General features: G+C 34.5%; 1 protein-coding gene across 9 annotated transcripts in view; it reads right to left on the bottom strand.

Annotated features, from left to right (window-relative positions):
* Rapgef6 (Rap guanine nucleotide exchange factor 6) overlaps nt 1-14,612 on the bottom strand; it is a 212,625-nt gene that overhangs the window by 61,644 nt on the left and 136,369 nt on the right. For all 9 annotated transcript variants that reach the window (XM_047556030.1, XM_047556031.1, XM_047556033.1 and 6 more), the window contains 5 exons: nt 12,589-12,725; nt 10,368-10,526; nt 9,643-9,795; nt 5,803-5,967; nt 2,572-2,679 (listed from right to left, as the gene is read on the bottom strand). In XM_047556030.1, coding sequence (XP_047411986.1) covers nt 2,572-2,679; nt 5,803-5,967; nt 9,643-9,795; nt 10,368-10,526; nt 12,589-12,725 — 722 coding nt within the window. The remainder of the gene's footprint in view (nt 1-2,571; nt 2,680-5,802; nt 5,968-9,642; nt 9,796-10,367; nt 10,527-12,588; nt 12,726-14,612) is intronic.

Here is a 14,612-nt window from a genome sequence, read left to right as displayed (position 1 = left end):
GGAGGGTCAAAAGTTCAAGTCAGTCTCAGCAACTTAGTGAAATCAGGTAAAAAGAAAACTAAAAAACAGAGCTGGGGATGTAGTTCTGACAGACTATCTCTGGATTAAATTCCTAGTATCATCACTACTACTACCACCACCACCACCAAAAGATTTCAAAATGGTATCTCATCTACACAGGGATGATAAAAAATCATATCTCATTCTCTGAACTTTCCTAATATAAACACCTATCTTGCTCATCTCGTGGCTGTTGATGTTGGTGTGCCTCTGTATCAGGTTCCCCAGTCCCTGTTCATATCTCCCCATTTTGCATGAGCAGATATGCTGCTGGTAAGTCTACAGGAATTTAATGGGTAAGGAAATGGACCAATCTCTCAATTTTCTCTTCTTCAGGCAACTCAAGTCACTTATACTCTGAGAACTGTAATTCTTTGAGCATTTGCTATGTGCCAGGTTTGTTTTCAGACTGTTATTCATTAACTCACTAAAATCTTCATACAATCTCACTGAAGTAGGGACTGTTATCTTTCAAATGAGTTACAGGAACATAAAGATTAGGCAACTTGTCCAAATTCACATATCCAGCAAGTGATAGAGCTTGGATGTTAATTTAGGCAAACTGATTCCTGAGTTGTACTCTTTAACCACTATACTACATTATGTATTTCCTAAAATTTCAAGCTGATAGAAGCAGACCTATTTGCAGTTCAGCTGTATCTGACAATGAGAATAAAATGGATTTATCAATAGCTACTGTAGAAGTTAAGAGGATCTTGAGGGAATTATCATAAGTACTGTATATTTAGAAAAGGTGAAATCACATGTAGCAGGGAGAACTATAAAGTCTTAATGTAGATTTGATATAAAAGGTATGCACTGGAAGTTGCACACACTCTGAAATAGCAGAACTGGGAGAAAAGAATTCTATAAGATCTGTGATGCAGAATTACAAAATAGTCTGGTTTGTGCCACGTCTATTTCCTGCCACTCCAGCACTTGACATTGTTGGAGTAGAGGACCTGACACTTGACATGGTCCTGTTGATTGTCCTCCCTCTTGGGGGGTCATAGGCATGGCATGTCTCCATGTGTAGTTGCTTTTTAATATTAATAACCAATATATCATTTAGAAACGTATTGGAAAAACATTGGGAAGGTTTTACTGTATTGGGACACAAAATAGTGCACAATAAAAATTTAGCAGTAATACATAGATAAAAATATATGAAAATAAACAATTGTGGCTGTGCTTGAGTTTAAAGGAGACTGTGATTGCTTTAGTATAATAATAGATGGATAAAGAGGCATTCCTCTGAGCTTGGATGCTGTGTTTAGCCTCTGCTGCTTTCTTAGTTTCAGTAGTTGATTCTAGAGATACTTTACATAACAAAAACATTTAGATTAGTCATAAATATCATTTGCGCTTTTCCTATGTTTAGTCTAATTCTTTAAGAATCAGAATAAGATTGTAGTCCACCATTATATGAAATTAGAATAGACTAAATATTAATTATAAGTTGATTTCTTTGCCCTTTAATAATAGTAAAAACTTTTCACTGTTAAACACTGGAGTTCATGGTGGGGGTGGTTTCTCAGAAAATCTAGTGATATATTTATTCTGAAGGTTAAAGGCTGCCAGATCATGATGCCCTCAGTTTAGCTGGGAGACAAGTTTGTTTTAGTTTAGCTGGGAGATAAGATTGTTTTAATCTAGCTGGGAAATAAGGTTGTTTTGGTCTGGACAGTCATACAGAGAGAATGTGTACTTTGAGAAGAAGCATAGATTGTACTTTTGAAGGTTTTTCTTGTTTTAAACTAACCAAAAATGATATAATCATTACTAAAGAAAAATATCTATAAAAAGGCTAGCAGAAAAAATAAAGACAGATTCAGTCTCAGAACACGGTGTCTCTGCTGTTTCTCCACTGTACCGACGCCTCCCATCCCCCGAGGACCTCCGAGGACCCCCGAACCCTGCAGGTTTGGATATCTAGAGTGCATACGAAAAAGGCTGAAAAAATAGATGAGTGACAGGAGCATATAGGTGAGGAACTACTTTGGTAGAAAATATGATTTATTAACAAAGACAAGCAATATGCATTAGATTTATAGTTTAAAATCTATCTTTTGGACACACAGAATGGACTAGAAAGAAAGCTAGAACTAAGACCATTTACCAGGCTGCTACAACAGATTAGGTATAATGAAATAATGAGCTCCAAAACTGGGCAGTAGAAAAGAAATGGCTGAAAAAGAGACCAAAAGCAAACACATGTATGTATACATATATGCCTAAATCAGTGACACGGGTGAGTTTAGACAATGGGCTGGTCCACATAGGCCCAGTACTTATAAGTCTGAGAAATTAAGAGATACTAGTCTTAAAACAAAAATGAAAGAGTTTAGAGGAGCATGATTTTTGTTTCAGTTGAGGTGGCAGAGGATAAGAAGTACAGAATTCTCAGAATAGACATTTAAGATATAGGAGAATACGAAAGCTACTGCTGTTCTGAATTACTGTTCTTGCCAAGGAGTAGTAACTCTGAAAAGTCATTCTTATGAGCCTTACTGTATCTTCCAGGTTTTTTTCGAATTCCTCCAGAAACTGAGTCATAGCAGGATCACCTTCAAAATCATTAAAATGATTATTTACCCATAATAATACAATCCGTGTCACCTGTGGAAACACAGAAGAGGCAGCACATGGTTATGAGAGGCATTCTTTTTGCAAAAGTAGATTCCAAAAACATGCCCCAAACTGAAGGAAGAACTGAGCTTTATGGCTAACTTTCTTGTCCCCTTCCTTGTACAAAAGAAATTTTGTTCTAATAGAGGCATGGCTTCGTTTGAACTTTTGCTTCCTTGGGTACACAAGCAACAGAGAACTCTACACCCAGAAGATACAAGTCTTGGGTTGGGGCTATAGCTCCGTGGCAGAGCACTTGCCTAGAATGTGTGAGGCACTGGGTTCAATCCTTAGCACCAAGATAAAATAAAAAGGTATTCTGTCCATCCATCTACAACTACCAAAAAAGATACAAGTCTTAAATTCACTAAAATCTAAGTATATGGGATGTGTATTTCAGAGCATCTCAAAATACAAGCTTCATATCATAAGGGCAGGTAATCATGTCAAACAATGGTATGAGTTTCTATGGCTAAGAACATATATAGCCCAAAATTTGAACCAAAACAAATCTGAAATTTCCTTCATTGTAAGTACTGTAAATTTTAAAAAATGAATTGATTTGTTTACTTTGCTTCACAGATTAAAAGTAAACAAATGTTAAGTAGTAATGTACTTAACAATGTAATTTTGAGTCATATATTTTTAAAATTTTGTAAAATGCACATGCCCATAAAATTCAACATTTCAACCAATTTAAAAGGCACAGTTCAAAAGGCATTTCATACATTCACAATGTTATATGACCATCACCACTAACAAGTTTAGCAGATGCTTTGTATACTGTCCTTTCTCCAGTCTCTGGCAGCTTCCACTAATCTATTTTCTATATATTTGCCTATTCTGGACATAATCATATAAATAGAATCACATAATATTAGCTTTCTGTGATTGGCTTCTTTTAATTAGTACTTTCTTTTTATAGATGAACACTATTTTACTCAATTGCTGTATTTTTTACTATTTTTTAAATAAATAAATAAATAAATAAATAAATATATATATATATAATTTTTTTTTACTTGTAGATAGACATTTTATTTTATTTTTATATGGTGCTGAGGATTGAACCCAGGGCCTCACACATGCTAGGTGAGTGCTCTATCACTAAGCTACAACCCCAGCTCCTGCTATATATGTTTTGTTTATCCAAGATAAACGTCAGTGGGACATCCACGTCATTTCCACTTTTTGGCTATTGTCAATGTTGCTATGAATATCTGTGTAGAAATTTTTGTTTGTGAACCTGCTTTAAGTTCTTCAGATACATACCCAGGAGAATTATTACTGGGTTATATGGGTACTCTATGTTCAAATTTTTGAAGAAATGTCAAATGGTCTTCCAGAGAAGTGATACCATACTACATTCCCATCCTCAAAATTAAGGGTGAGGTATATAATTTCTCACATCCTTTGCAATACATTTTTTATTTTTAATTTTTGTATTTTTCCTTCTTTTTACAAAGCCATCCCAGTGGGTACAAAGTGATATCTCACTATGGTTTTGAGCTGCATTTCCCTAAAACTAATGATGTTAAGCATCTTTTTCATGTGCTTGCTATTCATTTATGCCACTTATCTGAAGAAATGTTTAAGGCCTTTGCCCATTTTTCAACTGTGTTGTCTTTCTGTTATTGAATTGTAAGAATACTTTATATATTCTAGATTCTAGACCCTTATCAGATAGATGATTTGCAAATATATTCTCTCATTCTGTGTGTTGGCCTGTATTTCTTGATAGTATCAGTTGATATGGAAAACATTTTGATTTGATGAGATCCAAGTATCTATTTTTTTTCTTTTGTTGCTTGTGCTTTTGATGTCATATCTGAAAAAACCACTGCCAAATCCCAGGTCATGATGACATACTATCTTTCTTGTAAAAGTATTATACTTTAGCTCTTATATTGCCTCTGATTTTGAGTGAATTTTTATATATGGTCTAAGGTAAGTAAGGGTCCAATTTCATTCTTTTGCATGTAAATATCTAGTTATTTCTAAATCATATTTTTGTTCATTCTCTAAGCATGCCTTTATTTTCTCAGCAACCAAAGTAATTATAATTAATTCCAAAAAAGAGGAGAGGAAGACAAATCTGTAGTTTTGGATGCTTCAGTTTCCTAAATAATACAATTCTACAGTTTAATCAGGTGTCAGGGTACACACCCATAATACCAGTGACTCTGGAAACCGAGGCAGAAGGATCACAAGTTCAAAGCCAGTCCTGCCTCAAAATAAAAAACAAAAGGGGCTGGAGATGTGGATCAGTGCTAAGTGCCACTGGGTTCAATCCACAGTACCCCCTCCCTGGCAAAAAAAAAAAAAAATTCCAAGTTTACCTTCATCCAACTTATTTTTTTTAAATATACCAGGCCATCATGATCCTACTTTTTCTTTTCTTAGAACTACTTACTTCCCACTAATGTGCTGAGTTATTACTAGCATTTCCATTAAATAGTACATACTATGAAACAGGTAAAATAATGTTTAAAATAGCAAACATTTAATGAAAAAAATTATTCAAAGAAAGATTTAAACAAGTCTCAGGAGAGAGAAATTAGGATTTGACATATTGTTTTTAAATGATTATAAAATATTTTGGCAAAATTCTAAAACTCTTACGCAGTTATTATGTTTCCTGAGTTTATAGCTATATATCATAGCCTTATTTTAATTTCTGCCTTTTAAGGCTCATGTCCCTTTGAAACTGGCAACTCTGTCATAAAAGTAAACAAGCAGATATATGACTACATCAAATTACTAATTTTTTAGGTGAACTGAATAATGTTATCAAAGTAAACATTTACTCTATCAACTACAAAAAGTTAATTAATAAAATTTAAATGTTGCCGTGTGTTGTGGTGCATGCCTATAATCCCAGCAACCCAGAAGGTTATAGCAGTAGGATCGCAGGCTCAAGACCAGATTTAGTAACTTAGTGAGACCCTCAAAATAAAATAAAAATAAAAGGGGAATGGGTTGTAATTCAATGGTAAAGTACCGCTGGGTTCAATCCCCAGTACGTAAAATAAATAAATAAACAGATAAATTAAAAAAAAAAAAAAAAAAAAAAGTTAAAATCACTTTCATGCCCTTGATATTTTTAAAACCAACCTTATCCCTTAAGCTGTCAATCTTAAACCATTCTAAAAGCTTGATTCCAACATCCAAAGGACTTTCAAGAAATGTCCTATAAGTTAACAGAAAATCTTCTATATAAGTTGGGTCCACAATGGAATGTTCTTCTATTAAATGCATGATGAGACGCTCAGGTGTTGCCTAAAAATTCAAGGACAAAAAGGAATCAATTAATTCCTATTGATTTTTCTTCTTTATAGCCATTCCCTTATACAAGTCCCCAAAGGAGTTTCACCTTTAAATCCTTAGCGCTGGGAGAAGGCAGTCTTTCTAGGTTGTAATGCAGCAGCAGAGGTTTAGATGAGAAAAGATAGAGGAATGAGTACCGAACAGCATTTACTCAGCTGAACCTTTTTCCATTGGCATTTCATCCTCTCAACTTAACTGATTTATCCCTTGTGTGGGCTCTTACTGCCATTTCTGGTACAATGGGGGCACGTAATGACAGTCCCAGGCAAAAGAAGGAAGAAGCAAAAGGTAAGTAGAAGAGGGGGGGGGGGGGAAGAAAAGGAAAAAAGGAAAAGGAGGAAGAAAAGCAAGCAAGCTTTCTTTCAAATTTATTCCACCTCAAATTCTCTTCTGTCCCAGGCTGCAGGAATAATATATCAGTTCAAAATAGCCAGTGTTACAGCTGTTACTTCCTCAAATAGTTTCCTCTTCTACAGTTCTCCCTGCTAGCTCACATCTTGGGAGGAATCAGAAGTCCTATAGAGATAGTTTTTATATTCAGAGTTTTAAACTCTTGCCTGTCTGTAAATTTATAAAAAGAAATGCAAACAAATTATTTAACACTGCTCCTCTTTGAGCTTCTGAATTAAACAGATAAGGCTGGTATAAAAACTAACTGTTGCTCATGACCCCAAACTTTTAATTTGCTTCATTCATTCAAACAACTTGTTGCTCAGAATAAATGTACAGTAAACATACTTTAGTACTTCAGAATTTATCTTCTTAAAAAAGGTGCCTGCTGCTAACAAAGTATGTAAATCATTTCTCTGAAGGAAGTCAGAAGAAAGTATTAAGTATTATCACATAACCAACTCGCAGGACAAGGAGACCATAGATTATTCTTCCACCTTCCAAAACACTACAAAATTGGCTTTATTATCAATAATGGTTTAGGGTCACTTAAATGTGGTTCTTAGATTATATATAGCTAATTCTGGGTGTAAACTGGTCAACACTAAATAGAGGACATCATTTGAACTGGCTAAGTCACTGAGGTAGGGTCTTTATTATAGAAACTAGGTTATACATTCTAAACCTTAAAGATGAGTTCCATAATTATTTTGAGGCACATCACTATTATGCTTATAAGCAGCCAAGATGGCAGGATGCTCACACACCAACAGGTTGCTGTTTCTCCCTCTGGAGAGGGCCCACATTCTTCCTTTAATGTGTATTCCTTGCTTTGTTCCAAAGATGTCTCACTCTCAAGATAGCCCACATTCTCCCCTGAAAGCCTCTGCTTTCCTAAATAAACTTCTATGTCTCTGGTGGAAGAAAAAAGAAGTTGGGATGCTGGATGTATATACACGGAGGTGGCAGGCAAAAGAGATGGCTGAGATTGGTTACAATAAGCAAATATGTAAATATACAGAGTATAATAAGAGTCACTGTTGGTGAATGTATTTACAGAAACAGAAAAAGGGTAGCGAAAACCCTTTGTGAGATATAGTATTGGAATTGGATGTATCTGTATAAACACCTAGATATTTAAGAGAGTTACAGATGGGCATGTATTTGTAATATATATACATACATTTCCTAGCTTTATCTGATGAGAGGCTCTAAAATCAATGCTATCTCAGTAGAAATAAACAAAGGGAGAACCAGATATTGGTTCATAAATACTATCCTCCACTGGAAAGATCATGGACTCTGGGGGAAATGGCTGACTCTAAATCTGTAGCAAGTGAAGTTCATGTCTGCCAGATAGGACATGTCAAAAAATAAAGGAGTCAGCTTGAAGAGGGCTTCACTAGCCAAATCTCACACAATTTGATCTCTGAAATAATACTGGTGAACACATGAGTCTATACCAACATAAATAAATGTAGAAGAGGAAGCTCATTCTTACCAAATGACAGCTTAAAAGTATGCAAGAAATTATGGAAATAAGGTATCACCATTTCAGGCAAGAGTAGTCAGCGGCAGTAACAACTTGTGGGTAGAGGTTTGTACCTACCCACAAACTAGAGGCAGTATATTGATACTATTCAGAATATCTCTTTACCAAGTACTCATCAGTTAAAAAGGATCAAATGGTGACTTTACAGTGAAGAAACCTGGTAGACAGATGGCAATGTTAGCAGGGTATCAAGTGGGAGAGGTAGCATCTTGTACCCGCTGATGCAGCATAATGAGAAGTGCCTATTTCATTTCTGTGGAATTCCTTCTAGGAGGGAACAACCTGAGTATGGTAATGAAAAAACATTACACGGATCCAGGTAAAGGTTCATTCCTATAGGATGTAAAACCTGTATTTTTTAAAATGATTGTGAATATGAATAGTGGGGAAAGATTGCAAAACAGGAACAAACCAAAGTAACATGACAACAAAATCTGTGTTCTTGGATGATTCTGGACCAGAAATGAAAAAGTGGCTCTGATGGGATTGCTGGTGAATATCCGACATGATTTTTGGGCCCAATTCTTTTGTGTTAGCAATGTTTAGTTCCAAACTTGAAGGACTTCATGATGTTTATGCAGGACGGCATTTTTGCTTTTAGGAAATAAATATTATTAGGAAATTAAGAAATACACATGAAATATTTAGAAGTGATAAAGCACTACTTTTGCAGGTTACTTTTCATTTCCACTAATGATAATGGGGCAAATGCAGTAAAATATTAAAATTGGGAGAAATCTGACTCAGGGAAATTCTGTACTGTTCTTGCAACTTTTCTGTAAGTTTGAAATTATTAGAAAAATAGGACTCTCCACAAAAAGATAAGGAAGTTAAAATAAGAAGATACATGTACCTATGGTCATCAATATGTTCATTTTTTTTCTACATAAAAAGCTTACAACCATCAGGTTAGGAAAAAGACAGCTCTGAGGAAGAGCCTCGATTCTAAAGAAGAGTAGACATATCAGCTTCAGATCTGTCTTTCTGGTTTATCTCCCTCATAGTAAATAAATTCCTCCATTTGCAATTAGCAATCAAGACTAGTCTGAAAAGACAAGAAGTTATGCATTTATTTCCTCTCTTTCAACTATATGGCTCTACTTTATATCCAGAGGCATTTAAAGACAGGGGGAGGAGGAAGGCAAGGAATGGGGAAGGCAAAAAAGGGAGAGTATGAATACATACTTAACTGTAACTGTGCTAAAGCTTTTGATTTACCTCATTTGACTTTAATCAAGTCCTTTGGCATTACCTCTGTTTTTAGATTTAAAAAAGTGAGGTATGGAGAAGTCAATGCCTATTTCAATGCTGCAGAGATCCATCAACTGCGTTTTCATCTGCATTTTCATCTAGGCTTTCTTATGCCTTTGTGCCTAGTCCTTGAATTTCTATTGTTTCTAAATATAAAATACATTTTAGAAGAAAAACTTTGACTAGTATATTCCAAAATAATACCCATCCCCTACCCATGCTGATATTAAAAGGCAGTAAGGTATTCTTCATCATTAAAATATACGAAAGCCAACTTAGAAAAAGGCAAAAGAATGAATATATTGATTGAAACTAGATTTCAATGTGTTATGAAGTTATCCTGCACTATTCAAAAAAGCAGTGCAGAGCCTCTTTAAAAGAAAGATGAAAACATTACTCTATCAATGTCTAGAATAGTAAATTAAAATACACACCTTGATTACTATGTGTCCTTTCCTGGTTCCACTCCGGTCTAATTCGCGATGTTCATGCACCATAACAATTTCTCCCTCTTCTTCAACTTTATGGGTATTTTTTTCCACATGATTTAAAATTCTCCAATAATCCTGCTGGGCTATGCAGACAAACTGTCCAAGAACAATATGGGGACAATTAATGAATCCACAGTACATAAATGTATCACTATGCACCAAGACAGAGCACAAAGGCAAGAAATCAAGTGGCATCAGTTCTTTCATTTATCCTTTAAACTTTTAACAAAAATCAAGGTGAAACAATGTACACATAAAGAGACCAAAGAAGTCAAATCTGTTTGAATTTTGCTCTAAAAGGAGAAGTGAACATCCACTTCTCTCAAAACTGACACTACGAAAAGAAAACACAAAGCAGGAGTTCGAAACAAACAATTCTGAAGTTCCTATTTCTTTCCCTCGTTTAAAAATAAAAAGACTGAGCTGGCTAATATCAGACAGATATGCAACAAACTAGTCATTACTTGGCATATTCTCTTAAAAATCTAGTTTGTTCAGTCCCATAAATATATGAGGCAGTTATAAAGTTGAGTTTTCCTTTATGAACAATGAACTATTGAAACTCTTCATTCTCATATAAAGTGATTTTATTTTGAGGAAGAAAAAAAATGAGGTTCAGTCATTTCAAATCAAACAAGCAAGAGTATTTGACCAAAGAGAAAGCTTACCTGACAATCATCTACTTTAGTCCTGACAATACCACGCATGTACTGCTTATCCAGAGTGGGAGTAATTCCAAAACTATTTCCCATAAAGAGATTTTCAACTTTTCCATCTGGATGATTAATTTCTACAGTGCCATTTAAAATAACATACCATGAGTCAAGCTATAGAGAAAAACAAAGGTTTTAAGAATCTTTAAGAAATGACAGTTACATGTTAACTTTGAACAAAACTCTATCAAAATATATAACTTGCATGATTTGAAAAAGAAAAATAGAGAACCTGGTTATATTATTAAGCACTTTCAATAACACTTGATGTTCCTCATCTAATCTGTGCAACCACTGAAGTTTATTTTACCTTCTTCTTTTAGTAACCAAAGGAAATCAGGAGTTTTCATAATGACCAAATTTCCTAAGGCAAAGTAGTGTAATGTTTAAGAGCACAAACTTTTGGAATTTTAATCTGGACCCTGACTGACTTTTGGCATGTTATATAACTGTTCTGGACCTCAGTTTTCCTATTGCTAAAATGGTTATAACAATAGACTCTATCATAGGACTAGTATATTAAGTGATATAATACATACTAAGTGCTTAGAACAGTGTCTGACATATAGTAAAAATTCCAAAAAAAGGCAGTAATTTAGGAAGAATAGGAAAAACCTGAAATTTAAGGCATATCTAACAAAATAAAATGTTCAAAATTTCTCCTAATGTTAAGAAAACAATGCTTTCATTTGTATGAAAGAAATTAATGCTCCAGGGAGATATTCTTTTTTAAAAGTCCTACTGTGTATCAATGAAAGGCCACTTAATCCCCTTTAAAAAACAACCCTTCTTACTACCCTAAACTTTCAAAAGTTTTAATGTGACTTAAGGGAAAAATCTAGGATTGTCAGTTCTGAAGAGGTATGAAAAAATTATTTTTCCCAAAGTGTATATTTTGAGCTATTTTAAACGTAAGATATACTCACTATAGAACTTGTGAGTATAAGCTGGTTGAGAATAGGGACTACCTGGTTTTTCCCACCACTACATCCCTGGGTCTAGAACAGAAGCTGGTACAAAGCTGACATATAACAAAGCTCATCTTATTTCTCATTTATGTGCATATTTTAAATAGTTAAAATTATTTATATTATTCTGCTTTTTAAAAGAATTTAATGCTATACTCATCTGTTCATCAAACTTTTTTTTGGAGCACATTTTGTGTAGGATGTAACGGGAAAATATATAAATAAAGCTAGAGATATGGCCCCTGTCCTCATAGCATTTCCATTAAATAATTTTTAAAATAATATGAGAAGTTGGGTTCAGTGGCAGAACACTTGCCCAGCATGTGTATATTCTGTGGCTATATAATAATTTGGTTAACCATTGCTTATTTTTGGATATTTTGGTGACCATGGCCAATTTTTACTATTATAAATATATTGTAATGAACATCTTTTGACATAATACTCTGAATCATATTATATCCTCAGGAGAAATAGTCATAAGAGGAGCAGTGGGTTAGAGTCTGTGAGTACTTTGGGGTCCATGTTAAGAATAGAAAGTCATTTAGAAAAATGACTTTCCAGAAATACTATACCAATTTACATTCCTACTAGAAGTAAATGACAATATTCAGCAACTGACATCTCAGCATTAATCATTATTAACTTGATAAGAAAAATAGTGAAACATTTCCTAACAATAGTCATACTTTCTAATCCCACTACATCCTTACTGCACTCACCTGAAAGTGTCTAAGCAGTTTAAAACACAGAATTGTCACAAAAGTGCCCCAACTGGGAGTTGTCCAGTAGGAGGCAGTGTTACCAATACATTTGCCTCATTTTTTAAATGTTAATATAGAAAAAGAAAATGAAGAGTAAATACATACCTGATAAACAATCTAAACAATGATATAAATACATGAATAGAATAATAAAGAACCTTTGAGAAATAAAAACAAAGTTGGTTCAACAAATATTATTTATTATCTATTCTGCATAAAGTCCATTTCAAGGAAATAAAATTAAAGTAAAGCTAAACAAAAAATTTCTCTCTTCAGAAATTACAAATACTTCAAATTCAGGTTTTCATTATAACTCAATGTTCAGTTTAAATTTCAAAAGTGAGGATTTACACAAGGTTATGGAAATAAAATTCTTCTAAAAGTAAAACTAGTAAAAATTAGCATCCATACTAAATAATATGTGACATTTATTTGCTAACCTACCTCTTGTCCATCTTCAAGAATAATAGCTCCAGCCTGATCCACCACTTCGAAAATCATCACTGAGCAGAGCTCCCTCCTTACAGACATGGTCATGTTTGCAAAAGCAGGAAGCTGATGCATAAATTCAAGTAACTGTTCTACAAAAAACAAATTTTAGTGTAAAGACCCTGAAGGATGATACATTAAAGATGGAATAAAATCTAGAATTCAATACCCAATTTCCTAAATGGCTTGTGAATTTATACTGCTAGAGTAGAGAAAGATACAATGACCATCGATTTTAAAAAATCAGTTTAGTTTATATGTATATTCAAACTCACACATAAAATATGGGCATATTGGAAGATACCAGAATTCCTAACTCCTACAGAAAATAATGAACTACACAGTGAGATAAAACTGGAGAGCTTATCTAATTTGCCTAGTCTGAGATGCCACTCTTTTGTGAATTAGGGATGCTCTTAGATCTAACAGATTAGTGAAAAAGTCTTTTGTCTAATCTTATTGGTCAGATCTTTCTTTCTTTCTTTCTTTTTTTCCTAATGTTACTAATCAATGCCAATAAACATTAGGAATAGCAAATCTGAATTCTAATTTTAGTATATGTGCTGCTGAAGCCAGCACGCAAATCTGAATTCTAGTTCAAGATCTGTCAAAGCAACTATGTACTCTAATAAATGCTTATGGGTTCTTCAGGTCATTCTTTAGTATACAGACACGTGAACAACAGAGATAAATACAAGGGAGAAACAGGCTGGGGGTGGTGGTGCATGCCTGTAATCCCAGCTATTCAGGAGGCAGAGGCATGAGGACTGGGAGTTCAAGGACAACCTGGGCAACTTAGCAAGATCATGTTTCAAAAAAATAAAAAGGCTGGGGATGTGGCTCAGTGTCAGAGTGCTTGCCTCAGGTGTGGGTTCAATTCCCAGTATGGCAGAGTTTTTAAAAAAAGAAAGGAGTTAAAAAAAAAAAAAGTAGTGTGGAAAGCAATGACTTGGATCATGATCTCTGACTGTTTCATGCCTACATTTTGCTGGAAACTTCCTGTGCACAGTTGTAGATAAGATTGCCCAGTGGCTATGGTGACAGCTGACCTGAGGAAACTGCAAAGGCTGGACCTTGAGCTCAGGCACCAGCTCCAGGGGGTAGAGAATTCTGAGCATAACAGGATAACCCTAATGTCTCACCAGTGCTGTGTCCTTAGTCTGTCTGCTTTGCAGAAACCTTCCCACAAACAACCTTTTGATGAAAAAGACCTATATAGTAAACGTGCTGAGCTAACTCTGGGTCACTGTTCCTCCATCAGAGGACAGTGTCCCATCTAGTCCCAGCTTTCTCTCTACATGTTTGTTTGTCTTTTTTCAATATCCCATTGCCCCTCACAGGTTTCTGAATTAACTGCCTTGGCAGAGAAAGAAGAAAGAAAAAGGGAAAAACACAGTTACTCAGAGGCTTTAATAGAAATGACTATAAGGAGTATTCTATGCTCACGGATAATTGGAACTACTTATATTTCAATTTCTAAAAAACTCTAAAAACAGCACAGCATGTAATTCTTTACCATTAAAAATGCATTTCCAGGCTGGGGATATATAGTTCAGAGGTTAAGTGCTTGCCTAGTATGTGAAGGCCCTGGGTTTGATCCCCCCACATTGTAAAAGACAAAAACAAAAAACAAAAACCTTCTCCATGACAAAAGTACTTCCAGTTTGTGTCCAAATAATGTTCCCATGAGTCTAAACTACAGGTTATTAAACAATGTAATATATCTTTAGAATGGTAATAATGTTCACGTTTTGATCTTTATTGATTTAAATTATGACTGTAATCAGCAGCAGCATCTTCTAATTTCCAACAATATGACTACTATAAATAGAAAATCTACAATACCTTAATTGAATCCTAACAATATGTACTTGACACTGAGTAATCCTTTGTTCCTCAAAGATAATATCAACATCTTTAGCATTTAATTTTCTAATCAATATATAATAAATAGTTCTTTAATAAATTACATAGAAGAA

The sequence above is a fragment of the Sciurus carolinensis genome, chromosome 6, assembly GCF_902686445.1.
Source record: "Sciurus carolinensis chromosome 6, mSciCar1.2, whole genome shotgun sequence".
NCBI lineage: Eukaryota > Metazoa > Chordata > Mammalia > Rodentia > Sciuridae > Sciurus > Sciurus carolinensis.
Note: the sequence above shows the minus strand (reverse complement) of the source record. Positions and strands in the feature narration are given on the sequence as shown.